The sequence below is a fragment of the Chlamydotis macqueenii genome, chromosome 10 (genome assembly GCF_036417535.1).
Source record: "Chlamydotis macqueenii isolate bChlMac1 chromosome 10, bChlMac1.mat, whole genome shotgun sequence".
Taxonomy (NCBI): Eukaryota; Metazoa; Chordata; class Aves; order Otidiformes; family Otididae; genus Chlamydotis; species Chlamydotis macqueenii.
The window spans coordinates 17,517,361-17,543,138 of record NC_141565.1 but is presented as its reverse complement, the minus strand read 5'-3'; the positions used below and the strand labels follow the sequence as shown (position 1 = coordinate 17,543,138).

At 39.7% G+C, this 25,778-nt stretch overlaps 1 protein-coding gene across 2 annotated transcripts in view; it reads right to left on the bottom strand.

The window, feature by feature from the left end:
- Window positions 1-25,778, bottom strand: part of TAFA1 (TAFA chemokine like family member 1) — a 230,093-nt gene that overhangs the window by 5,466 nt on the left and 198,849 nt on the right. For both annotated transcript variants that reach the window (XM_086755538.1, XM_086755539.1), the window contains exon 4: window positions 3,144-3,268. In XM_086755538.1, coding sequence (XP_086611664.1) covers window positions 3,144-3,268 — 125 coding nt within the window. The remainder of the gene's footprint in view (window positions 1-3,143; window positions 3,269-25,778) is intronic.

Sequence of the window (25,778 nt, the reverse complement as noted above, 5' to 3'; positions counted from 1 at the left end):
AATCCAGTGTCAAGAGCTTGTGAGTGACTGCCTCGCTCAGATGGGAAGTGACAAAACACAGGATTAATGAAGAATCATGTTTTCATGTTTTTCAACAGCTCTGGTTCTTACAGACATTTATGTGCCCTTGTGGGCACCATCTCCCAGCATCCAGACTGAGACCAGGCTCTGGCATTTCCCCTGGTGCCCATTGCTCTGCTAAAATACAGTGATGTGATGTGCATCCAGGTCCTAGAACAGCTCAAAGAGCCCCACATTTATAAGGAAAGCATTGAAACTTATGTTCTTAAAAAAAAAAAAAAGTGAATAGGGATGTAAAAAAAGCAGTGAAACTGTTCCAAAAACTGAATTACAAAATGATTTTTTTTTTCCAGTGTCTGTCACCTGCTCTGACCGTCAACAGAAAACAAATCGATTTACAGAGGCTGTGAGCTTTCTATCTTTAGCTTTCACAGCTTAATTAGTGAGCTATGCTGAAGGACTAAAGACAAGAATAAATGCATGAAAAGGAAGGAATGGAGGATGTGCTGGCAAAGCCTTCACTGGATCTGTTGTCCACCTTCTTCTGATACTGCTCAGTATTAATCTCATCTGAGAACCAGTTGTGAAGTAATACACTGCACTGTAAAATTACACATATTGTGTATATGCATGTATTCATACATACACACACACATGCTTATATGTGATTTATTGTGGACCTTGAAGAATATACAAATAAGTATTTCAGTCCTGCAAGTCAAAAATGTGAATGTTTTCCTTGTCAGGACAGCAGCTGCCTAACATAAATGGATTTAGTGCAAGGAGAAGCCTTTCATAAACCAGTTTGCAGTTTACAGCCTATGGTGACTCGCTGTAGCTTTTTTGGCTAATCACCATGGATATAGCTAGGATGTTGACTGATTTGTCTTGTTTCTTCTGCTTTCTTAACTTCCTTAACTACACAAATTAGACACACATGGCCCAATCTTGCAGCCTGGGCTGGGGTCAGTACAGATTACAGTGTAATCTCTTTCTCTGCTGCCATCTGAAATGACAAAACAAAGAAAAAAAAATGCCTGTTTCAGGATCTGATTGTTTCTGTTATTTTGTATTTATGTTGCTAGACTTGACGCAGCAGTACTCAAGCAAAGTTTCAGGGATTATGAAGTAGAATTTTTACTCAGAAAATGCAAGAGGCAGTTGCTAAGCACATCATGTCACATTGCCTTTGTCAATTGGGCTCTGTAATGATATTTTAAAGCAACAAAGTAAAATTCTACTGGAAGCAGCACCATAAGGTACTCCCCTCACAAGCTAATTAAAATAACTCCTGTGGGTAAATGAAGAAATTTTTTTTAGCTATGAGCACTCACTCTGTAAGTATTTAATTTAAATGAAATACAATAATGCATACTGAATAGATTGGACCATACATCTGCATATTAATGAAGCCGCTGAGTTTCTAGCAAACACTTCTAGATGCAGGCTATCGCTTAAAACCAGTTTGTATGATGAGGGTTGGGGGAGTTAAAAGCAGGACAATTTCACAGAAAAAAAACCAAATGCAATTCCTGAATTATATAATTTGCAGCTAGACTGCAGAAGTACTGAATTATTGTAATTTAACAGAAGTATAACATTCTTTTTCATGTTGCTTATTACTTCTTTAATATCACTTTCTTCCATTTTAAATCCCTAATTGCCTCACTGTAAAGGACACGTAGTAGGTTTTTTTTTTTTCTTGCACTGTAATGCACACACAGTAGTGCAAAACCTTCCAGTGGTGTTTCAGTTGTGAGCATTCAATGGTTTGCAGCCATAACAACGCTCCAGGAAGAAATCGTGCCAAGGAATCCCAGCTCCCTCCATGCTTGCGCCTTTGCTCTGTGAGATGGCTAAGACGCAACGTGCATCTCATTTTCAGGGGCCGCTTATTGCCTTCTGCAAAGAAAACCTCCTATGTTAATATGTACCCTAAAAATTTAACATGGTGGTGAGATTAGCCACGCCAGAAGGCACTGTTTGAGAAACTAGACTTGCAATAGAAATAATTCATCCTGGGGTCAGTCATATGGAGGGATAGAAAAGAATTCAGAAGGCATGGAGATCAGCTTGGGTAAAATCTCCTCCTTCAACAAAAGGCATAGAAGACATGAAAAGTTACTACAGTTAGGATTGTATAAAAAAGAAGTCAGGAAATCATGACACTACACTTCACATTCCAGTGAATTAGTAGCTGAGTATGAGTATCTAGAACCTCTTAATAAACATGGAGAAACTTTTTGAAAATGTGCTTTTTTTTTTCCTCCATTTTGCAGGTTTCAAAAGTTATTTCCACTTCACTGAAAACCAAAATTTATCCGTTTATAAAAAAATATTTTGACTTGTCAACTATGTAATTTTCCTGGAAAAAAAATCAATCTTGGTATGGAAATAATTTAATTAAATAATTTAATTAAAATTGTTGATTACAAGCTTAGGTGGCAGTTTTAAGAAAATGGTTGTGAAACAATTGCACAAAGAAAAACTAGAACCTATTTTTGAAAAATACTTTTTTTTTTCCCAAAGCTAATCTCATAGTAAGAAGTTCAGCCAGCTCATTCACGCTCTCTCTCTTTGCAGTTGCATCTCTGCATTTCCTTAGCAATGCACAGTGAAAGTTGTCATCAACTGAATCTTCAGCGTCTCAACAGTATGTCACTAATGGGTTCATGGGGCTGGAGCTGCTCTGAAGAAAGAGCTGAAACGCAGATTTGAGTCCTCAGCACCATTTCATGCTACAAAGCACCTGTACAGCTGCTCATACAGATGTGGCCTGGAACAGCCAAGGAATGGATCTAGGATCCAGCAGATCCCTTCCATCTAATGTTCTTCCCTTTAGCCACCAGAAAGGGACCCAGTGATGTGCACTAGCTTTTTTTCTGAGGTGACAATGTCTGTAAAAAAGTGATCTGACAATTCAGCAGCTCCGAGGTGACCAGCCTGAATCCATGCAAATTTTCACTAAATTATGGCCAGAAGCGTTGAGTGATTGAGGAGATATGCAGTGAGCTTTGAGACTTTTACAGCAGACATGATGATGGAAAAGATGTGTGTGAGCCGTTACGAGTGACTCTCTTTCCTATTACAACCTCCCAGGTACAGACAGAAATATGACTTACTCTGGTGGTCTTGATTTTATTGCCAGTTGCACACATCCATCCAGAATTATCAGGCAATGTCTTACATTCCTCTCCTTCTAGGCAGGGCTCCATCTCACACCACCATTTACCAATCACTATTGAAGCTAAAAGAGAAAAGACAATGTTCACAACTATGTTATAATGAAAAATCTAACTTAAAAATATCTCGAGGGTCTAACACTGCTTTTTAGAGGCAGAGTGTCCCTTCAAAACCCTTCAATTGAATTTACTTGCAAGGATTTCACATTTAATTATTTGTTTTGCATCCTGTGTTCTCTAAGACAGAGCACTGCTTGCCATAGCTTCCTTGCACGTAAGATCCAGTCTCCTATTATTCTGTGACTGCAGGAAATGCCGCGATGGCAGCAATACTGCTTCAGCCCAAAGGACCATCCACCCTAACAGCCTGTCTCTGAGTGACCAATCTGATCTTTATGGGCATACATAAGAAGAAGGCAAGTCAAAAGATATTTTCCCCAGAATATTCTTCAGGTCTTCAGGACTTGTGGCTCAGTGTACTCCAGAATAAATGGTGTTTGCTTTGCTTTCAATACCTACAGCTGGCTTTTTCTTCCACAAATCTGTGCAGAATTTTTTTGAACCCATGCAGACTTTCAGTTTTCACAGTATCCCACGGCAAAGAGCATCACAACTAGAAATACAAGGTAAGGTAATACTGAAGTTGTGTTTGTTGAAACATGATTACAAATTTTATAGAAAGCATATTATCTCTAGCTATAACTTTTAATTTCCAAATATTTAACATTGTAAATAATGACAGAGTTTGGATTTTGTTGTTTGAATTTAATTGGCCCATATATTTACAACCTTGAGTGTACCTTAATGAGGTTTCTTGCCTGGGATTTGGTATCTGTCTATAACCTTACCTGTATCTTAATGACATTTTTTATCTGGGGAGTTTGATAAACTTTAGCTAACCTTGCAAACTGTGACTAGTTGGTGCATGAGTGGCTCTGTCTGTGGTTTGTTTTCCCTGGCAAGAATTAATTTAATGGTTGCACTCATGAAGCCTAACTCAAAGCTTCGCACACACTGAATCCAAGAGAGATGCTTAACCCTCTTATTTCTCCCCACATAGCTGCTTCAAGCCCATAAAATATCTTTGAAGCAGTAGACTAACTTTTAACATACTACTGTGCTCTGAAAAGTGTCCTGTTGTTCATTGGTGCACATGCATTGATTTAAGGACATTGCAGAATTTAACAATCAAGACTTTAATTATATCTAGTTGCAATCTGTTTACGCTCACAAATTCCTAAGGGAATATCCAAAGATGCATCTGCAGCTGCCACTAACGTCCATCCAGATACACAGATGAAGCTTCAAGTCCCTTTTTCTCTAATCTCTAACATATGACCAACACACACTGAAAAATAAATGCACCAAACCCACAGATGCTCCTAGATTATGAGCAGGAAGAGGCCTTGCACAGCTGAGAGCAGGAGACTGTAGTAGAAAGAGACTCAACAAAGCACAGAAGAGGGACTGCAGCACTTTCAACTAGACTTGAGCTGCACTCTTGTTTTTAGATCAGGAGAGGTGGGCACTAGGTGACCATGGCTTCAAATTTACGTATCATCATCTACAGAGTTATACTTACCAGACCTGCTGTTATCCCACCTAGGCAGCTGACTTTGTTACCGCAATCCTAACTTACTAGGAACAGTTTCCCTTTTGATCCTAGTTCTGAAAAGAAAACTAACTTCTCATAGGACCGTTTCAATTTAGCATTCTGTTTTCCATCATGGTCCATGAAAAATGAACCACTGCTAGCAGAGGCAACCCTCAGCCACTTTGTCTGGCAGCCTCACATCATTCCCTCTCCTTAATGCTTCCCTGACTTTCTGATCCAGCTGCTTCTGCTGCAGACTAGTAAACAGCACACACAGAGATGCAGGCATGCAGATGTGTAATAACATAAATGTATATTTACAAATAAGATACTCTACACTATCTACAAGAAATGAACACCGTGGGCTTAGCCCCACTTGGCCGCTAAAATACCACACTGTTACTCACTCACTCACTCCCCTCCTCACCACCTCCCCACTAGGATGAGGGGGATCAGGAAAGGAAAAAAAAAAGCAAAACTCAGGGGTTGGAATAAAAACAGTTTAACAGAACAGCAGAGGAAGAGAAAACAGAGATGGAAAACAAGAGCAGTAACAGCACTTAAGCACACAGTTTACATTACAGCAGCTCACAGTGGATCCCGATGCCTGGTTCCCTCCTGAGTAGCAAAACCCACCCCTCAGCACCATCCCCACTTTATACACTGAGCAGGGTGTCACATGGGATGGAATGGCACTCAGGCCAATTTGGGTAACCTGTCCCAGCTGGTGGGTAATTAGTAACCTATCCCAGCTGGGTCCCCAGCCACAAGGGCCACCAGCTCCAGCTCCTCTCCCAGCTCAGGTGGAAATTAACTCCATCCTAGCCGGAACTAGGGGATGGTTACATGCTTACACCCAGACTAAGCCAAATACAGTGATATTTAGGTAAGGATGTACCCAAAAGAAATAATTTAGGTTGGTTAAATGAACATGAAATATGTCATGGGCCCAGAAATGAAGCTGTTTTTTTTTTTTTATGTAAAGCTGGTAGTACACGCTGGGAAATAAAAATGGTAAATATTGAGTGGGAAATCCTGTAAATTCATCAATTTTCACTTTTATTTGTCTTAAAGTGCAATTAAGATGTCCTTTGGAAAGGTGAGGTCTTTGTTCCACAGATAAGCTGGCCAAACCAGCCTCTCCTGCTTGTTGAGGTACATGGTTGATCTGAATGGCATACGGACAAGATATGTGGTGGGTCATGCTGGAGTGCATCCAAGTAATAGCCCATCTTAGTGAAAAACAAACCAGAATGAGAAGCAATATTTTTGGGCCAGCTAATTAACTCTAACAGGAAGCTACTGCAATTCAGGAGTCCAAGTTAGCATCTCTAAAACAGGCCTTCCCTTCGTACGCGACTATACCAGCAGACTTGCTGAATAACTGTCCCAACAGGGATGCAATTTTCACCTGCTGGGTTTACTTGAAAGACAGGGAGAAACACCTTGAGTTTGAAAGCTCCTTTGGTTGAAAGCTCCTCTTCCTTTTTGGAAGAAGAGTTGAGTAAGTTGGAGCAAGTAAGCTAAGCTTAGAATAGGAAGAACAGAACAGAACAGAATAGTTCAGTTGTAAGGAACCTACAACAATCACCTAGCTCTCTGTGTTGTCTTTCCTATTTCTTCTCACAGTTTATACCTAATTTTTATCATGTAATATATAATTTCTCCATATGTACAACACCCCCCCCCTTCACGCCTGCGCTTGCAAGGCAGTTTAATGATGCTATTCACACATCATTTTCAGAAGGGTATCATTAATGCTGCTAACAGCAGAGAAAAGAAATACCTCTCTTCGCTATGCATGAAAAGGCACATGAGGGCTGAATCTGCACTCTAATAATAGATTGTGCAGTGGGCAAACTGAAAAACCATATCCTGCTAAATACTGGCCTTCACAGCAATCATCAGAACAGAGCATCCTCAGAATACGTGAGGAGAATCCTGTGATATGGAATCAAAAGCGATGATCATAATTATTTACTAGTAGCAGTGCTGTAGCATTAAATAACAATGCAGAAGGATCGTATGGTGCTAGGTATTGAAAACGCCAAAACTGAACGCTGTGGCCTAGGGAGTTTACAGTATGAAACAGAGATATGAGATGAATACAGACTGAGAGAGAGTATGCAAAAGCAATGCCGTTCATAGCAATTAAAATGGTCTAACTACTTATTGATGCTGTTAAGTACAGCTGAACTATTTGGGTATTGACCTTGAAAAATAATCAAATACAAAGTCACTGCTGAACCCTAATGTTGACTGATTCATCTAATGGTGTGCAGGTTTTAGTATATATCTATATTAATTAGTGACCAAAGTGCAGTTACAACGACAAGGCAGCCCACCCAAGGGTCCACCAGTGAGCACCCACATCTGTCCCTACCCAGTATAGCTGGGCTGGAGAAAAGGCTCTTTTTATAACGGGGGAAATTAAGGCCATTTGCAGATGAAAAGCTCCTGTTTGTCTCTAATATGTAAGTGGGCCAAATCCTTTGTAAGTCTGAAGCACTACAAAGCTCGCTGTGGTCTAGTCCTCAGCACCATGCTGTGGCAGGGGCATCCAGAGCCCAACGAAAATTATTTCCTTTGAGTCTTGTGTTTATAGGTTTTCTCTTCTATTAAGAGCCTTTTAATCTTTAGGACCAGTTGTCCTTCTTGGGCACCGCTGATCCTTTGAGGTCTACTTGATTTCAAAGTTTTACACCTCCAACTCTGTTCAAAGAGACAGGAAAAAGCTTTAAAACGAATCACAGATTGCTGCGTTTGAGATTAGGTACACCTGTACGGGGAGGGGGGGAAGGAAAACTTCCCTGGGGAATAAAATTCAGCTTCTCTGCATTTCGGTTAAGTTGCTCTGGGACGTGCTGAAGTAGTTGTGTGAGACAGAGAATTGTTCACGTTAAGATGCTTTCCCCTGGGGCGGTTTGCATTCAAGATCTCAGGGATCCTGAGGAACCTGAGCTTTTCGGTGACCCGAACTGCTAATTCTGGACGAGAAATACAGACGCGCGTTAGTCACCAGGCATCACAGGCTGTGAGTGGTCATGTCACGCTGAATTAGACGCCTGTAACGTTTTGGAGTGTTTTCCATTGTGTTCTTTCTCACTGTCTGGGGAATACATGAAGCATGGAGTTTTTTCATGCAAGGTTGGTTTGACTGAGACAGACACCTTCAGCCACGGGGAAAGAAAAAGGATATGATATAAAAGAGGCATGACTACTGCTTTGTTTGTGTTTTGATTTTTTTTTTGTTCCCCAGCTCCTGCTAGTGTAAATAACCGCTTGCTTATATCTGAGTTCTTTTCAAGAAAATGCCTCTTTCATAAGAATATTAAACTCTAAGCATGCAACTAATGGAGCTGGAGAGAAAAGCAACTTTCTTCAGAAAATTCTTGAGGTTTTTTTTTTACAGTCCAATTCACATTGGATTTTTATGATCTCTGTTTGCAAAGCTATAGATTTTTTTAATCAAAATATTTAACTTTCGATGTATTTAGTCTGCTTGAATTAACAGACAAAAAGGTGTTTGGTTGAAATGGCATTTTCTAATCATGTGTTCCAAACAGAGAAATAAACTACAGATAAGAGATTTGGTGATCAGATTGAATACAGGAAAAGAGCGAAATAATAGCTTATGTTTGCTAGTGTTTACACAATTCTATTGCATTTTAAAATGAATTTGTTCCCAAACATAAAGCCCAAAGCCTTAGGTGGCTGCAGGGATGTTCCAGCTTGGACTGAATCCAGAGGGCTTCAGCCTGCGAAGTTCATGAGAACCTTTGTACGTTGCGTAAGGGTAGTGACCGCTTTTGGACTTGCTCTTGTGCATCACTGGAGCACCAGGGTTTGGTGCATGAAGAGAGCTGGTTGGGGATGTTTTCCCCTTGAATTTCAGTAACAAATTATTCTATTCCAGGATCACAGTAAAAATGTACTGAACACCTTCAAATATCTACACCTAAACTGAGATCAACAAATCAACATGGAAACATTGACCATTCCATCTTCTTCCTCTTGAATCAAGCAATACTTGGTAAAAAAATACAAAATCCATTTGATTAAAACTTCCTTACTTGTTGAAACTCCTGAACCTGAACCTGTTGAGTTTCACCTTTCTCAGTCCTTGAGTTCTTGCATTAAACTGCAGCTACTCAGTTGTTTGAAGTGGTGACTAACTGCCCTCTTACTGGCGATTAAGAGGCAAAGGGTGATCTGGGAGAAAATGTGAATACACAGCCTAGAAACTCTCAGGCACTTGCTTGTGTCATTTGCTACTCCAGTGTGTATTAAAAAATGCAAAGACTTTTTTTTTTTTTCAGATAGAATTCTCCTTTAACTTTTCTGCATTTGTATTTAGGAAATTGCTTTAACAATATGAGAAACTATAGATGACAATAAGTATAAAGACATACTTAGCAATATAACAACATGACAATACTCACAGAGGAATATTTAACTTTAATTCATGTTTATGGAAGACCTTGAAATATGAAAACAGAGCAAAGTATCATCATGCATTTTTCAACAGTTTAGAGGGAACATGTTATGTATTAAAACGTTCCAAGATTGCTTCTGCATTTGCCATTATAAAGTCACAGCAGCTATCTTTTTTAGCCTGTGATAAAGTGTACACATTTTGTTTATATAGAAATAGAGCACAAAGGAGAAGAGTATCAGATTGAGCCTCTTCCTGATCTTAGATATCATGTTACTCCAAGGAATAAGAAATAGAGTTGGTTTTCAAAACCAGTATGACACTCGTTGCAGGATGGGAAAGTTCTTACTGTAAGTATAAAGCATTCCATTTTAATCTAGTTTCCACCTGAGAAGATTGATATAAATAAAATTTAAATAAAGAACACATTTCATAGATGCCAGCAGTGAATAAGACTTTGTCAGCTTAATGAAAAGATATCAATTTTCTCCACTTTATTCAATAAATTGTGAGCCATTTTCTAAATGGATTAGATTAAAGGAAAGTTCAAACTCCCTGTGAGAGATTCTTGCACTGATGGAGACTTTTGGCGATGGCAATAGCACAGAGGTAGGTAAAATCTTTCAGGTAGTTTTGATTTTTTTTTAAAAAAAACCTAGTGTAAATTAGAATAGGAGAATCTGTAACCCTGTGCTCCCCTATTCCTTATAAAACAAAATCTCAGAGAATTGAATGAGATATGTAGTTTCTCTTGTTTTATTGGGGTGTCATGGGATGTGGAACGAATTACGGGGGTGCGAACACGCTTTTTAGGAGGATCAGAAAACGCAAGTGAAGGAATGCGTCATCTGAAGGGTTGTGTATTTCATAAACAGACTGCGATACCATTTACTCTGGGAGTTGTAAAGCAGTAGTCTGATAAGTTAAAGAATACGAATCCAAAACAAAAGATTTCAGGTTGAATAATGCTGTCTAGAAGAAACACAGGATGTTTCCTACAGGGAATCCATCAAACTATCTGCTTTAATTCAATCTTACTCAATTTTAGAAGCATCAATCTAATGCTCATGCAGTGTAATACTTTGTAGATTTTGATAACAGACCTCTCATAACTCTGGGAAAACTGACATTTCTCCCGTTTAAAATTGCACGGTGCAATCAGCCTGGCAAGTGATGTCTCATATCTCCAAATTGTCTCTGATCCAGTCTTGCTGAGTTAATTTAATTTTTTTTTAATTGTAGCAAACATTAAAACGATATCATAATATTGATTTTTTTTTGTTTGTTTGTTTTAGAACTTTATGATCTTTGCGATATTATCCAGGTTTTTGAACAACGTTTTATTAATTCACTGGCAGAAACTTCGAAAAGAATTGAAGAGTTTTATAATTTTTTTCCATCCAGAATTCTTGATTTTTTCACTGCAATATATTCAGCAGCCAGAGTAGGATATTTTTAAGGGTGTAATATGTGTCTGAACAACCCTGTGGGCTTCATTAAAACATACCCATAAAAGATGAAAGGGCAGATTAGAAGCAAAGAATCCATGAACAATTTCCATTTAAGATCTGCATAAACCAGCAAAAAGGGGGCTAATGTGACAGCATGAGAAGACTTGCTAGTGAAAAATCACTTACATTGCCTTTTTCTAACAGTTGGCATACTGTTAGGTAAATCGGAAAAAAATTACATAAGCACGTTGTATGCTTCCCTCATAACGAGATGACTAATAGAGATGGTGTTGGCTGATGGCCCGAGAATCAGAAACTCCCAAGGCTTTTTTAATCCCAGCTCTGATTCTGACTTTCTCTATTAGTACAGGCAAATAATCTTCTTGCTATATCAATTTTCTGTTTGTAATTTTATTTACTTGAGAGGATGAGTTATTTTTGCCTTCCTTCCTTGAATGTTCCCCTCTGTCTTTACCAACGTGTTGAGCTTGCACTGGATTGCAGCAATCTGGGACTGACCTTTTTTCTGCATTTGTGCAACAACTAGAAGAACGGTGTCTTAGACTCAGACTGGGTTTCCTAGGTATTACGGTAACAAATAATAACATTAAAGTGATATGAAGTCTGTATGCTGCCAGGAGGTTTTTAAGCACGTGCCTGACTTTCAGCTGAATAGAGATGGTCTGTTGAAGAGCAGATTTCATCCAAAATAGCTTATATCTTGCAAAGGAAATTATAGCCCTCAGTGCTGTTCAGCCTGGGAGAGTCGAATGCTGCAGCTTTGTCATTTTTCCATGTCCCTCTCTTTACACCTTTGGAAACAAATGTCGCTTAGATATATGGCTGAGAGGTATCCATAACTGAAGTAGGACCACGATTTCTCTTGGGTAGCACCTTCATGATGAGTGAACGTACATCTTCACTTCCACGAGTGCATTAAAAATGACAGTACTCAAGTACTCTGAGTACTTATAAAGTGTACGGCTGTTCAGAGGTAAAAAACTGTTTTGTTAGCTAGGTACACAGATAAAAACATCCAGATTTTACGGTGAACAGTAGAATTTGCATAAAAAAGTGAAGCCATTAGAAGCTGTTAGGCTTGGAGGCCAATGGGGGATAGCTCTCCTTCCCAGAGAGCTCAGCAGGTCCCGGCTCAATGGAATTGTGCTTGGCAGCTGGCTCTCAACCCCTGTACAGTTCTCATTTACTAACACTGCACTCAAAAGATGTCACTGACTATTTTAATTATTGGACATTCCACTGAGCTCAGACATGACCAATGCTTGACATTTTTTCTCTGACAGTTACAGATCATAGCTGATATTACAACTGAACCTCCCCTGCATTATCTATCCAGAAACTTGATTTCTACAACAAAAGGCAGAGCAAGCCTCAACAAAACAGGTTCTCGCAGATATCTGCAGCAGAGAGAAAGGACATCAAATGATGAAATAAACCATGTATGATAAACTTGTCTCCCCAAAAGCGCATAGTGACCTTCCAGAGTGCTAGGACACAGCCTTATATTTTTTTTCTTGGAGAATCTTGAATTCATGCACAGCAACATGCATCTAAGGCAAACGTCAAGCCGCCCACCCTTATTTATAGTTTTATTGGTGTTGGACATAACCTCGATGCAAAGACAGTAGGTCATTTGAGAGCAACCTGCTGACACTAATGACTGTTAATAAGACTAATGAAAACACGAAATGCTCACATGCAGGGAGCTGGAATGAATGTAGGTGACTGAGGATCCCCTCCCAACCAGTATGAGGAAAATCAATCTTTTTTTAAGACAGGGAGACCCATTGCTGCTGTTTATTACTGGAGTTTGGAACCGAATCTGCCCCTCGCTACAGAGCAAAGCTGAGAGCAGGCTGATAAAATATTTGTGCAGTATAGCACTGTTATTTACACCCTACTTGAATTGCTTCTAGATAGCCTAGTGAAAGCTTAATCTTATTGTTATATATTTAATGAAATGCCAGTGAACCGCGGCATAATTATACATTTTTGGAAAGACAATAGGAAGCTGCTCATAAATATTCACACACATGTTTCAGACCAGGGTTGAGGACTAGTGTGCCAACAAAGAAGAAAAATGCCTCCATGCAATGTTAATATTTCATTAATAATAATTCATTAACAAAGCAAATGAAAGGGTTGGAATGTAGTGAGAGAAGAGCCAGCCTGTGAGATGAGGATGAGGGGTGTACGCAGAGGGTTGTGGGTGGCCTTGCCATGCTATTCCTCTGGTGGCTGCAGGGACCCTAAGTCCTACACCTCTGATCAGCTGCTGTGGTCCTGATGCTGCTGTGGAGATGTTTGCTCACACAACCGGCATTGCTGGGAAACGACTGTGTTGAACCAAAGATATAATTGCTATGACTTGGTCCCTTGTGATGGTGGAAGCAAGCACCCAAGAGGAACAATTATTGCCTGCTTTTGCATTAGAAACCAACAATCTGTGTTTAGGGTCTGATCCAACACTTACTGAAAAAACAGGAAAAAAATCTTTAGTTTTTGCAGACTTTGGACCGAATCTGGTGGCTGTTAAAGTTGCTGTCTGCTCAAATGTGAATCCCCTGCACCGCAGGAGGCTGGGTTTAGCAAGGTGGAAGGGAAAAGCTGCAAGATGGGCTCTGAAGGGTGAAAGTCGATGATGAAATTTTGACTGAATGAGGTGCCAGAAACACAGCTTAGCAGCAAAGCATTCTATGAAAGAACACTGGAAATGAATAAATTATATAACTGATGCATTTATAAGGCATAACAAAGCATGCATAATATATTGGGTATTTATCAGTTATGAAATTAAGATCTGGTGTGCTGCTTGGGTATAAATTGTGTAATATTTGTTCCTCATTTCCAGTTCACAGAGAATATTCCTGTAAGCAAATAAATACGGAAAATTGTTCCACTGAATATTTAGAAATTAATAACACATAATAAGATCATGTATTATTGGTCAATTAAAAACACCTTTTATTAAGCTTTGTATATGTTTTTCCAGGGGAAAATGATTTTTTTTAAAAAATACAGGCTATTGCATTGTCACTGGTTTGTTTTTGTTTTTGTTTTGGGTTTTGTTTTTTTTTTCTGTGAAAAATACTAAGTTCTCTGTGCTTTAAAGACTTAAGGCTGAATCTCTAAGGTTACAAAATGCAGAACTACGTGTCCGGGGATCCAGGCATCTCTAATAGTGACGGCTGTCAGGAGGATACCTGCTCCTGAAGAAAGTATGTGAGGACAGAAGAAATGGCAAAAGAACTGAAAGCACAATGATCAGAGATCAATGTCAGCAGTAAAAGAATGATGTTTCTCCTGAAATCTTGATATCAAGGCATTTTTGGAAAAAGAGACTGCTAAGAGGTGTGAAGTACATGAAGTCATCTGCTATTCTTCCCTTAAAAACGATGAGAACAGAATAATAATCAGATCTGGAAAATTCCTGTATCAAAACACTCCATAATTTTGAGCTTGTTATAAAAATCTAATGTCTTAAAATGGTCTGAATATAACCACTGGTCTGAGCCTCTTCCTAGGTTGAGCAGTATTGGCAGATTCAGCAATACATAGAGGTGCGTGATTAAATACGGATGTCAGCCATCACTTTAGCGGGTCGAGTTTGCAACTTTATAGGAGAACCCTGGCTTGAGGTATCATCCTTTTGGATTGTCTCACCTTGCCATGTGAAGATGGGGTTGGGCATTGCCATGGTGGGAGGACGTGGCTCTGGAGGGATCTCTTGTCCTCCTCAGTCCCACCAGTGCAAACACCTGCTGGTGCAGTCATCCTTATATCCAAAAAACCCACCATCACATGTCTTTGTCCTGTCTAGTAGCAGTAAAGCTGCCTAACTGGTCCCTGGCTGGAAACGGATGCCCCATCCCTGGAAGTGTTCAAGGCCAGGTTGGACAGGGCTTTGAGTGACCTGGTCTGGTGGAAAGTGTCCCTGCCCAGGGCAGGGGGGTTGGAACTAGGTGGTCTTTAAGGTCCTTTCCAACATAAACCATTCTATGTTTCTATGATTGTACCACTTCTCAAGTAGTTGAAGTTCATCTGTGCTTGACTAATGTCTTATAATACATTCTGGGTACGTTAACTTTCCTCTGAAATGTTCTGCTTGTTGTGTCCTGCAACCTAATAAAATATGCACATATCTAGTATCCAATGGATACATATGCAGAAGAACAGCCTTCATTAGCTGCCTGTTGGCATTTCAGAGTAAAGTCATGTGGGTCAAAGCCCTGATGATGACCCAGAGTGCTCTCAGAAAGGATGGGAGCAGCCCTTTGCTATTATCTGTACCCACCAGTTATTTTCAGAGCATATCAACTACAGAAATATGTTTATGACAGAATGGTTTACAGCTGGTGGAGTGTTATTTAAACCCCCATCAACCAACAAACTCTCACTGCAAACTAGGGTCAGGTGCCCTGTGCTTTCGATGTAGGGATAATTCAATTTGAAATGATAAACTAAGGGAGTTTTTATTGTCCTAATGATGGTACTATGAACTTGCACGTGGTGGCACCTAAAGGCAGAACTTGCAAATTCATTTCGGAGGTAGTTTAGTTAACTTGCAGTTGTCTCTGCTGTGAAAAGACTATATGGGCCAAACTCTCTTCCAGGAACTGGAAATTGCTGTGATATAAATAGATCACATCTCCACAGTCAAGCTCTCAAAATTTATCTCAGAAGGGCACTGTTTAAAATCTGTGTGGAGGAAACTGTTTTCAAAGGTTATGTTAAATGAGCCAACTGCCACTCCACAAGGTAATTACTGATTTATTAGAAGTGTTGTATTCATTCAAATATCTTTGTTCTGTGATGTAAGACAAGTTTAATTTTATTTTAAAGATTAAATGAAAATTTGTATTTTGTAAACAAATCCCTAGCTGCTATTACAAATTACATCATGCATAATCTTGACATGATAAATTTGGAGATATTTCAGTGCAACAATGCCAGTGCAATCGGAACAAGAACTGCAAGACTGAACAAAAATTGATGAATCAAGCACACGATACTTTGTATCTCATATCATAGCTTAATTACTGCTTCAATATGCACAGAATAAGAGAAGTAACTCAATTATAAAAGCTTATCAGCAAGACTTAAAACCAGTGAAATTCATGATTGGATATTAAACTGGCCTTAACTGACAAGCTTTCTTTGAAATTATGTTTTCCTTCAGTGCTCATAATGCTTATTTACTCTGAAACATTTTACAAAACTGGGAAGTCTGTTAATGGGCACTTGAAATTTCATGGCCACATTGGTATTGGCACAGCTCATGTCTTTTTGCCTCCATTCAGTTTAAGTCTGAGTTGCATTATTTTAAAAGATGAAAATTCACTATCATCATTTATGGTATTTTTTTCCTTTTTTTTAACAACCTTGGAAAAGTCCCTGGATTGCAATTCTAGGTAAGTCTTTGCTACAAACAATTTATGTGATGGCTTTACTTTGTTGTCCTTAGAGTGAATAATCCTGAATATATACAAGGATCATTATTTCCTATGTAATGCACAAGACATGCTCTTGAATAAATAACCAGATGGAAAGAGCTGTGAGTCTTAGACTCCAGATACTCCAGGAATCTCATGCACACTCTGGTCAGATGATTCTTAGCTATGAAGCCGTAAGCTCTATTCTCATCACTACAAATAGGAGTTTAACATTTTATTTTTCATAAACATCTGTCCTTGTTCTACTTGATCTCATTAATGCTCATACAAAATGAATGTAAATTGAGCCTGAGTGCGCCCAGCGCAAGTTCTTTTGCAAATCTGAGCATGAATTAGCGTAAAATGCTTTGCAGAGTATGTTCAGCTCTGCCAGTTGCAAAATGTATGCAAGCAGAAGCCCTCCAAAGATGAATGGCTAAACAAAAATACTGAGAATTGCTATAGCTACTAGCAAACAAAACAGGAAGTTGTTGTAGATGAAAATTTATAATAACCTTTGTTCATCTTTATAAAGCATTTTAAAACAGCACAAGATTGAAATAGCTGGGTTTTCTTTCTAAACAGTCACCTCTACAAATACTTTAAAGTCAAAAGTAAGATCAAACTGTAAAGATAGTTGGCTAGTGAAGGTCTTAATTCTGGGCATTATGTTGCAGTCCTCAGGCTACTAACAACTCTGATTTTCTGCTTTAGCAGTGATCACTAATGGAAGAGGAGAGGGATGGAAAGGAGAAGCAGATGAGCGGTCAAGTGTTGGGAAAACTGTAAAGACTGGATACGTGGAGCTAATCTGAATTGTCATTCCTCACGAAGATGAGTCTGTCTTTACAAGTGCTTTGGTTTTATCAGCCACCACGAGTCCACAGTTCCTGAGCAAGAACATCTCCTGGTCTATCCTGTGTGACTACTAACTGACTTTACCACGTTCTCAGGAAATCCATGTGTCCATCTCAAGAGACTCCTTGAACACAGGACAGTTAAGACAGAAGCACATGGTGAAGGGGATCAACATTGGACATCTCCTTCTATTTAATCCGTTCAATCATCTATTATCCAAATTCTGCAGAAGCACTTCTGTCCTGATTGACATCTGCCATTTAAAATGTGCTATGTCCTTGACAGCCAGATATGACCATGTGCACGGAGACTGGGACTCAGAAGATGGGAATGTCTACAGAGTCTTCACCTTACCAATCAACACTGGAAAGAACACTGAGTTTGAGATTCCTCTCATCTGGAAAAGAATTTCCAGAAAAGTTTACCCAGAGAAGTTTCTACTGTCCTGCTGCTGCCATTTTTTATTTATTTACTTTTGCCTGTCCTCTCATACAAGAAGTCCTCTTGCACGGTTCAGGTTTATCTGCCATACAGCTGTAGGAATGATACTCTTTCCACTACCATTTACAGTATCTGACTTCTTATTCAATCAATCGATCTGTGTGAGTGATATCTTGTTTCACTTGCTCCAGGCTTCTCCTCAGTACCTAGATCTCCCCTTCTGCTCATTAATTCTGTCTCCACACCTGTGATCTCAAGGTCAAGGCTGGAAACCGATGGCTCCTCCTATAAGACGTTGAGCATGGGTAATTAAGTGGTCACATACGGGATTGTGTATGGCATTTAGTACAAACACTCTAAGACAGAAACGTTGGTATTTAACTTTAAACTTTAAATGCTTACATATATATATTTTTTTTTTTTTGCTGCCGCCTAGATAAAATGCTCTTACCCTAGACTGTGTGATGACAGGCAGCAGCAATGTCTTTATTACAGAAGGCAGTCTTCAGAGTTTTATAATTTAACTTTGAATGAAGGTAGAATATGATAATTTACTGTGAGTGCCTTTTTCATGGGCTTCCTCAAATATTTATAAACTCATTTAAATAATTAATAGTGAAGTTTTAATAAACTGTTTATATTCACAGAAAGAATGTAATTTGCAGGAAGGACTGTTCAGGTGTTAGAAAACACAGATAGACCACATGAATTAGAAATAATGGCTTGCATCTAAAGTTTCTATGACCTTTTTACAAGTTGTCCAAGGTTGTTTTCTTGGGGTGAAAAAGTGCTTCTATTGAGCTGGTAATCTACGCACTGCACAGACTATTTCAGGAAAGAAAGAAGAATGACCTTCTATTGGCTTGGGGATTGTCAAGATCAAGGTTTATCCAAAGAAACAAAACACATTATATTAATTAAGCATGTCAACATAAGTCTCCTTTTTTTTTTTTTTTTGTCATCCTTTTTTGGGCAATTCTGGCCACACACTGTTCTCAGGAAAGTGAACGGTTTTTCATTCATCGCTACAAGTCTGCATTTATCACTACAGCAGGTCATTATTTAATTAAGCATAAGCTATCTAACCAGCTTGCGACCATCCTAATATGGTTAATAACAATAAAATCCTATTAACAAAAGCAATTACTTCACAGGAATCCAGCCAGCAAGGGCTTTCCCAGGCTGCCTGGGCAGCAGTGATTTCCTCCCTCTGCCTCTGAAGCCAAGTTGAGCACATGGCTCTTGTAGGATGTTGAGTTAACGATACCATGGCTCAAAGCTGAGCAGCTCTCCCTACCTCAGCGTTCTCCCACATGTCCCTTTCTACCAGGTTGTGGGGTGTGCTGATGTGAAGACCCCACCTCACTGATCTGGGCACGTACCCTGGCATAGCAGGGCTGTGCGGGCTGCAGGGCAAAACTTCCCTGCTAGTGCTGGGCAGGCTCGCTCTCATCCTTAGGAACCAGCCTGGACCAGATAGTTGACTTCTGACCGATATCCATATAGCACTGAAAAAACTTTGTTTCCTGCCATCCTTTAGTTACTAAGTAATTGCTGTTGCTGGCTCAAGGCATATCTCTCAATATGTGTGTGGGAAAGGTTGCCTGGTATCGTTTATCCTCTTCAAGGTAAGTTTAACTTTAAACTTTCCACATACCACCTACGTGCAAGTAGGTGCACACAACTCTTTCCAAAACAGAAGTTATTGCAGGTCCATGGGCTCCTGCGTGAGCACTGGGTCTCCCTTATCCTGAGCATCGTTCCTTTGAGACACCAACTACTTTCACTGCTCCAGGCAGCGTGAACTCAAAGTCATGTCACGAAGTCAAACTTTTCATGCAGAAACAGCAGATGGAAAGGAGACAGATTTTTTTTTTTCTCACCTCATCTATATAAGCACAACCACCACCACATTTAGAAAGGCGATTACAGATATTTCAAACACCAAACAAGTCCATGCTTATCTTGTAACTTCTTCTGCCATCTTAAAACTCAGGGGTACAATGTTCTGCAAACACCTTCTCTTTGCTGTGCCATGTAAACCACCAGCAGTCTCCAGCTCCATCCCTGGAGAGAGCTTTAGCAACTAAACCAAAGCGGACAGCAGGGAAGAAGAGAAAAGTATGCAAATTTTCACTACGATTACTAATTCATAGCAGAACAGATCACAATATTTCACGCTTCTCCCATGTAATTCAGTCGCAGCAGTATTCATTTTGCTATTAATTTTAATAGAATAATTACCTTTATAAAGAAGAAAGAAACTACAGTTAGAGGGTCAGATCCTCAGGTGGGGAAGATATGGTGATTTATGCTAGTTTGATGAATTTTGTAATCTTCCTTTCCCTTCCTTTGAAAAGGAATTCAGTAATTGACTAGTTGCCAGACTTTGCTAAATGAAGCAAAATAAGAAGAAATGGTGAAGCAAAGAAACACGAACACTTAATGGTAAAATTTACATATCTGTATTTGAATGTTTATGTACATGTGTGCCTGGCAGGCACATGTACATGCATACACACAAGTGTCTAAGCAGCCACTTCCCCAGTTCATTCCCAATGCTGCCTGGCAGGAGAAACAGTTCCCATAGTGACACAGGTTGCTGAATTTATAATGTTATGTGTCCAGATTAAGCCCTGCAAAACAGCAAGGAGTCTGGGATTCCAATAACATCCTTTTTGAGTATTAGCAGAGAGAAGGGTTTAGATTGTGAGCTGTATAAATAACCTACAAAATAAGGAACAGACAGCTATATTATTATCTCAAGAGCCCAAAGAGATAGGCAAACCACTTAAAAATTTTTCTCTTGGCCACCAGAAACTTTTGATAGAGACAATTTATAACCTGCAGCTGTCACAGTTCATATATTTTTGAGAATAAGCTTAGACCTTACCCCTTGCCATTTACTGCCCTCACATTGATTCTACCTTTTTTCCTGTTTTCCCTGACATTTTCCTTTCCTTGTCCTTTTCCTTTGTTTTGCCGTCCAGGCTCAGAGAAGCAGCTTCAGCCAACCTGCCTTTTGCCTGAGCTGGTGTGGCAGAGATAGAAGGAGATAGACCTTGCCACCAAGAGCTTCTGGGTAGCTTCTGCATCTGCCTCTCATCTTTAACCAGCTTCAGCTGCTGTAATTTAGATACTTCATTGTATTAAAATCAATTGCTTTGAGAATTGCTACTGAGATTAATTGAATTTATGGCCCCATGCAGGAGCATATGCCCTCTTGTTGCAATTCAGATAATCCATTGCTTGAAACAGAAGTTAAAACAAATGTCAATTTCATCAGTTAGCGATGCTGCCATTGAAGTTTTTTACCTCCAAAAAAAAAAACCTCAAGATAATTGTTTCCTTTCTCTCTGCTAAGGTTTCATATTCAACTGTTTTATTTCAGGGTTCTGTTTAAATTGAAACTACTACAGTATTATATGCAAAGAGAAATCAATCTCAGAGGGGGAAAAAAGAAGAACCAAATATAGATTAAAAAGCTGCCTCTCCAAAGATTTTGAAATATGAGGAGCCTGGCTGTGCATGTAAGATTAATGACAGCTATGTGTGTGATGAATAGCTCAGCTCAAATCAGGGGAAAGTTTTACCCTAAGTATCTGCTGTTCCAAACGTTGAAACCCGAATATCACCCAGCCGTACCGCAGGCGCACACGGCTTTCTTGTTCTCCCAGACTGCACAATGAAGCGAACAACAAAGAGAAATAATACCTATCCTTATAATCAACTCACATCACTTTATGACAAAAAGGTAATTTCTCTCTCTGGTTATCTTTTTTTTTCACTATTTTCACACATGGTAATACATCAGCTTTGTTCGCTTCTTATTAAGAAATGTAGATGTGGCACTGGTGACAGAGACTTGTCTCACATAGCGGCTTATGAATGCAGCTATTCTTGTACTCCAAATTGTAAGTATTTTTCTGAAGAAAGGACAAAATGAATATTCAGTCACTGTGCATTCACGGGCTCAATTCATGGCCAGGGAACATTCAAGACTTCAATTCTGCGCTGGGAGCTCATGGGGAGCCCTTCCAGCTCTGCCTTGCGGGGAGCACCAGTCCTGGCCAGGGAAATGCAGAATGTCTTCTGCAAAGAAGTGTCTTTAGTGGCTGATGTACTTCAAGATTTTGTATTCTAAATGAATTATTCAAACAGTGTCAGCATTTGTTCATTAAAAAGCAGGTAGAAATAGTCAAACTAGGACAGCTTTTGACCTCCAAAGGCTTTTGTAGTAACAGGGAGGCTCATGCTGCTGCAAAGTCGGTGCATCATCATGTCACAGCCGTTTCCTGCTGTTTCCTGCCATTTCTCTTTAGCACCTCCACTGCAAGGATCTCAAAACAGTTTCCAAGCTCTGCCTTAACATGGTAAAACCCTGCCAAAGTGGAAAGGAAAGCACATCCCTGTTCCTGGATCACTATGGATTGTACAAGCTGCTCTGAAGGACGTGTGCAGAAATGGTAAAAATATCTACGATCCTTCAGTGGGAACACTGGGTTATATCTGAGTTGTCTTTGCTGGAGAGAGGGGTTAGTGGCAAGTTCCCTTCCACTTTCTGTGGGCAGTGGAACAAGGCAGCACTCATGAATTCTTTAGGAATGGCCATAACATTTTATATAGCTACAAGAAAAGCACGTTTTCTAATACTAGAAAAGACCTGACCCAAGGGAGAGCTCTCAAGATACCCATGTATATTTATTATTACTGTTTGGAAGGAAATTCTTCAAAAGCTAACGAGTTATGTGATTTTTTTTTTAAAAGTCACTGTATTTGCTATAACTTTAAAATGGAAGGAGCCTGAGGAAATAAATTGTACAGCTGTTAGTGCTTTTTGTTTTAAATTGTAATTTTTAATTTAGAAAATCATAGAGGGAAAGTCATTTAGGTGCCTAAATGTGGAATTTAGATGACTCACTGGAAGCCCTCAGTCTTTGAAAGTGAGACCTTAAGCAGTAGTTTGCACTAAACAGAGAGAGAGAGGAGCAGGCTGTGTCTGCAACTTCATTAGTGCAGCCTAGGGTTTCGTGTGTTCTGGGTCTTTCTTCAACATCCCCTCAAATCATTACTCAGCATGACTGCAAACAGCTTCTCTCAATATATGTAAACGATACAGGATTGGGGGGAAAAAAAAATCTGGACAATCAGATAGCTGAGAAATGGATTACATAGATATATACATATATATTTCTGTGCTGTCTTTTCTCTTTCTCAAGCTACTGAAAGAGATGGGCAATAGGGACACCACTTGCAGCACCATCTCCACGTGCAGAGATGCCTGGTTGTATCACAGTGAAGCTCAATCCCAGCAGCATTTCAGTGAGACCTTGCTAAACTCTAGTGAAGCGAAGGGGAGAAAGATCAGGTCCACAAAGACAATATAATTATCTATTTAATATCCCTAAGGGATTGTCTGTGACCAATCTCTCAGCATAGCACTCTGCATTACGTTTTTGTTCTGCAAGGGTAGAGTAACAAATGGGACTATCAGAAAGGGCCACAGATGCATCTTCTGTCATTTTTAAGAAAACTGGATTTGCAAGAAGTCAGCCATACTGTATGCAAAAGAGGGTTTAAATGTACTGGAATAAGATTGAAGACTTGACATTTAAATTGTAAGGCTGAAATTTTAATGCATTTTTACATGCATGCTGTTGTGGCTATGTGGGCAGATAGGAAGTGAAGAAGTATTCACCTTCTGCTGATGGCTTGCAAAGGCAAAAAGAACCAATTTTTATTTACAGAGATGTTGAGCATATCTTTATAAAATGCACTTGCTTATCATTCAGGATAAAGATCTGGAAATCTCCTGATTTTGCTGAAACTTTTGGAAGACGTGCATATAAGTGGCAGTTTTACACTCATATTTCCAGTGATGCAGTATAAAGAATTTTCTACTTGTAGGGTGTTATACAGTTTTCTTGCAGTTATAATTTGTTAGTTCTGCTGGCCATGAAATCAATGGCGAAGCTTTCCCCAGAAGCTGAAGCTTCTCTTCAGCTGAAGCAGGCCATGTTATACTTGCCAGTACTAATATTTTGAGAAACTCCACCAAGGTGCAACTGAAACTCTCTTTAGACTGAATCATAGATTCACAGAATCATAGAACGGTTAGAGTTGGAAAGGACCTTCAAAGGTCATCCAGTCCAACCCCCCTGCAAGAAGCAGGGACATCCCCTACTAGATCAGGTTGCTCAGAGCCTCATCCAACCTTGAACGTTTCCAGGGATGGGACTTCCACCACCTCTCTGGGCAACCTGTTCCAGTTGAAAACAATTTATGTATAGAGTCAACATATTTAGTTTGAACAGTTATGCAAAGAATATATTATCTTTACCTGAAACTCCCAGAACTGTCTTGTAAAGCCCTCAAAGAGCTGGGTTTTGGGTTTTTTTTTTTTGGCCAGCTGGGTTTTGGTTTTTTTTTGGCCAGAAGGTGATTCTTTCTTTTGTTTCTTTTGGTTTTATTTTTGTGGGGGGTTCTTGTTGCATGGCGGGTTTTTTTTTGGGTCATAACTAGGCTTACTGTCTGGTGTAACTTCTTATATGCTAGCGTACACAAAATAAGGCTCCTTTCCAATATGTCTTGTCTGACCATTTCCCAGGAAAGCGAGTGGTAAGCAGTAGATAACTTTCTAGGGATAAAACTGGTGCAAATACCCTTCTGGATTTCAGGATCATGAGAAAAACTTTACAGCTCCAATCTTGATTCTTCCACAAACACAGCAGTGTATAGACAAAACAGCAGCAACTGCAGTCCCCAGCCTAACAGCAATGTGAATTATATATTACTGTAGATGGACTTCTGCCAAGGCTCTAAGCTATAAAACATAAAATACTCCAAGAAAAACAAAAACTCACTGCCCTGGTTCAACTATAAGGTGATGACTGCAAATATGCTTTACAATGTGCATGACAAATAAGGGTAGAATTGAACATTAAATCCACCAGCATTTCATAACGCAGAACTTCTTCCTAACCAGAAATGCAATCTGTTATCTCGCTAATTTTGATTCTGTCTCTTTCTATCTTCTTCGTTTTAGTGGTGACTAGATCTGATTGAGAATTAGTTTGCTCCATTTAATCCTAATTCATGTGTGTCTCTGAGACTTCCTACCTTGTCTGCCTTTCCTGGTGTGTATACGTATAATGCAATAACCTGTAGGTTACAAGGTTTTTATGATGACAGCAAGCCAGAGATGGAGCTTCAACTGAGCCAAACCACACTCGTCATCAACCTTAACATAAATGTTGTCTTATTATCCACATCTCGCTCCCAAATAGTTGAGGATCATTGCAAATCTCAATGTCTTGTAGAAGTTTGGACTGGACCTAGGCTGCTGCATGATGCAGGTGGCCACTTCCCTTTCAAGAGGCTCAGAAGCAGCCAAGGGAGTTTCAAGAGAGGATCAGGAACAGCATCAAAACTTTATCTCAGCTGCCTCTCTTTGCTGCTCTTCCAGGGAACTGTGTCAGATGCTTAAAGCATCTGCTCCAGAGGCTTCTTACGAGGCAACTCAAGGGTGAAACTTTACCCCAGTGCACAGCAAATCTTTGCTTGCTCAGCGAGCAGTATATTTATATCTCTCCTCTTCAGCGGGGCTGAATCGTTCCTTTCATGGCAGTGGGTAGCAATGAAAGACTACCATGTGAGTTAGCAATCATTTGTACCAGTTGATCATGAGAGAAGAAACACAGATATGTGTTAGGCTAGAAACAATACACAAGGGATATCATAGACAGATTAATCTGGCGCCTTGGAGACAGCATAATTCATTTGGATGAAAAGGGGATTCTCCTCAGTGACACAGAGAAAAATCTCCTTTTATCCTTTTCTTGGCAGAAGCGTGAAACATGAGGAGAAGCTTTTCTCCATGGGAAATGTGGAATGCTGTTATAATTGCTGGCACCACCCTGGCCAGAGATACTCAATTAGCCCCATGTCCAATTGCCTTCTTGGCCATAGGCTTCCGTGCGCACCTGGGCTTTGTGATTCGGTGCCCTAAACACACCATAGGCACAACACAAACTCTTCTGTCTGTCTGCTTATAAGGACCAGTGATGCTGTGGGCACCAGTGGAATGACCAGAACAGGAGAATTTCAGCCTCTCCTGGGAGCTGGGACTGTGAGTCTTGTACAATTCATGCTCATCTGTAACACAGACCAACAAGTCTTCCCTCTGTAAAGGGTAAGTCCAGGCTGATGATGGTCACAGGATGTCACTGTACGTGGTACAGCTTCAGCACTGTCAAATTCTGCCCTCCAGCCTTCCCTTGGAAAATATACTGTTGTAAGCACAGTTAATTCCTTGTAACTGTCAAGAGGCTTTGTATTTTCTTC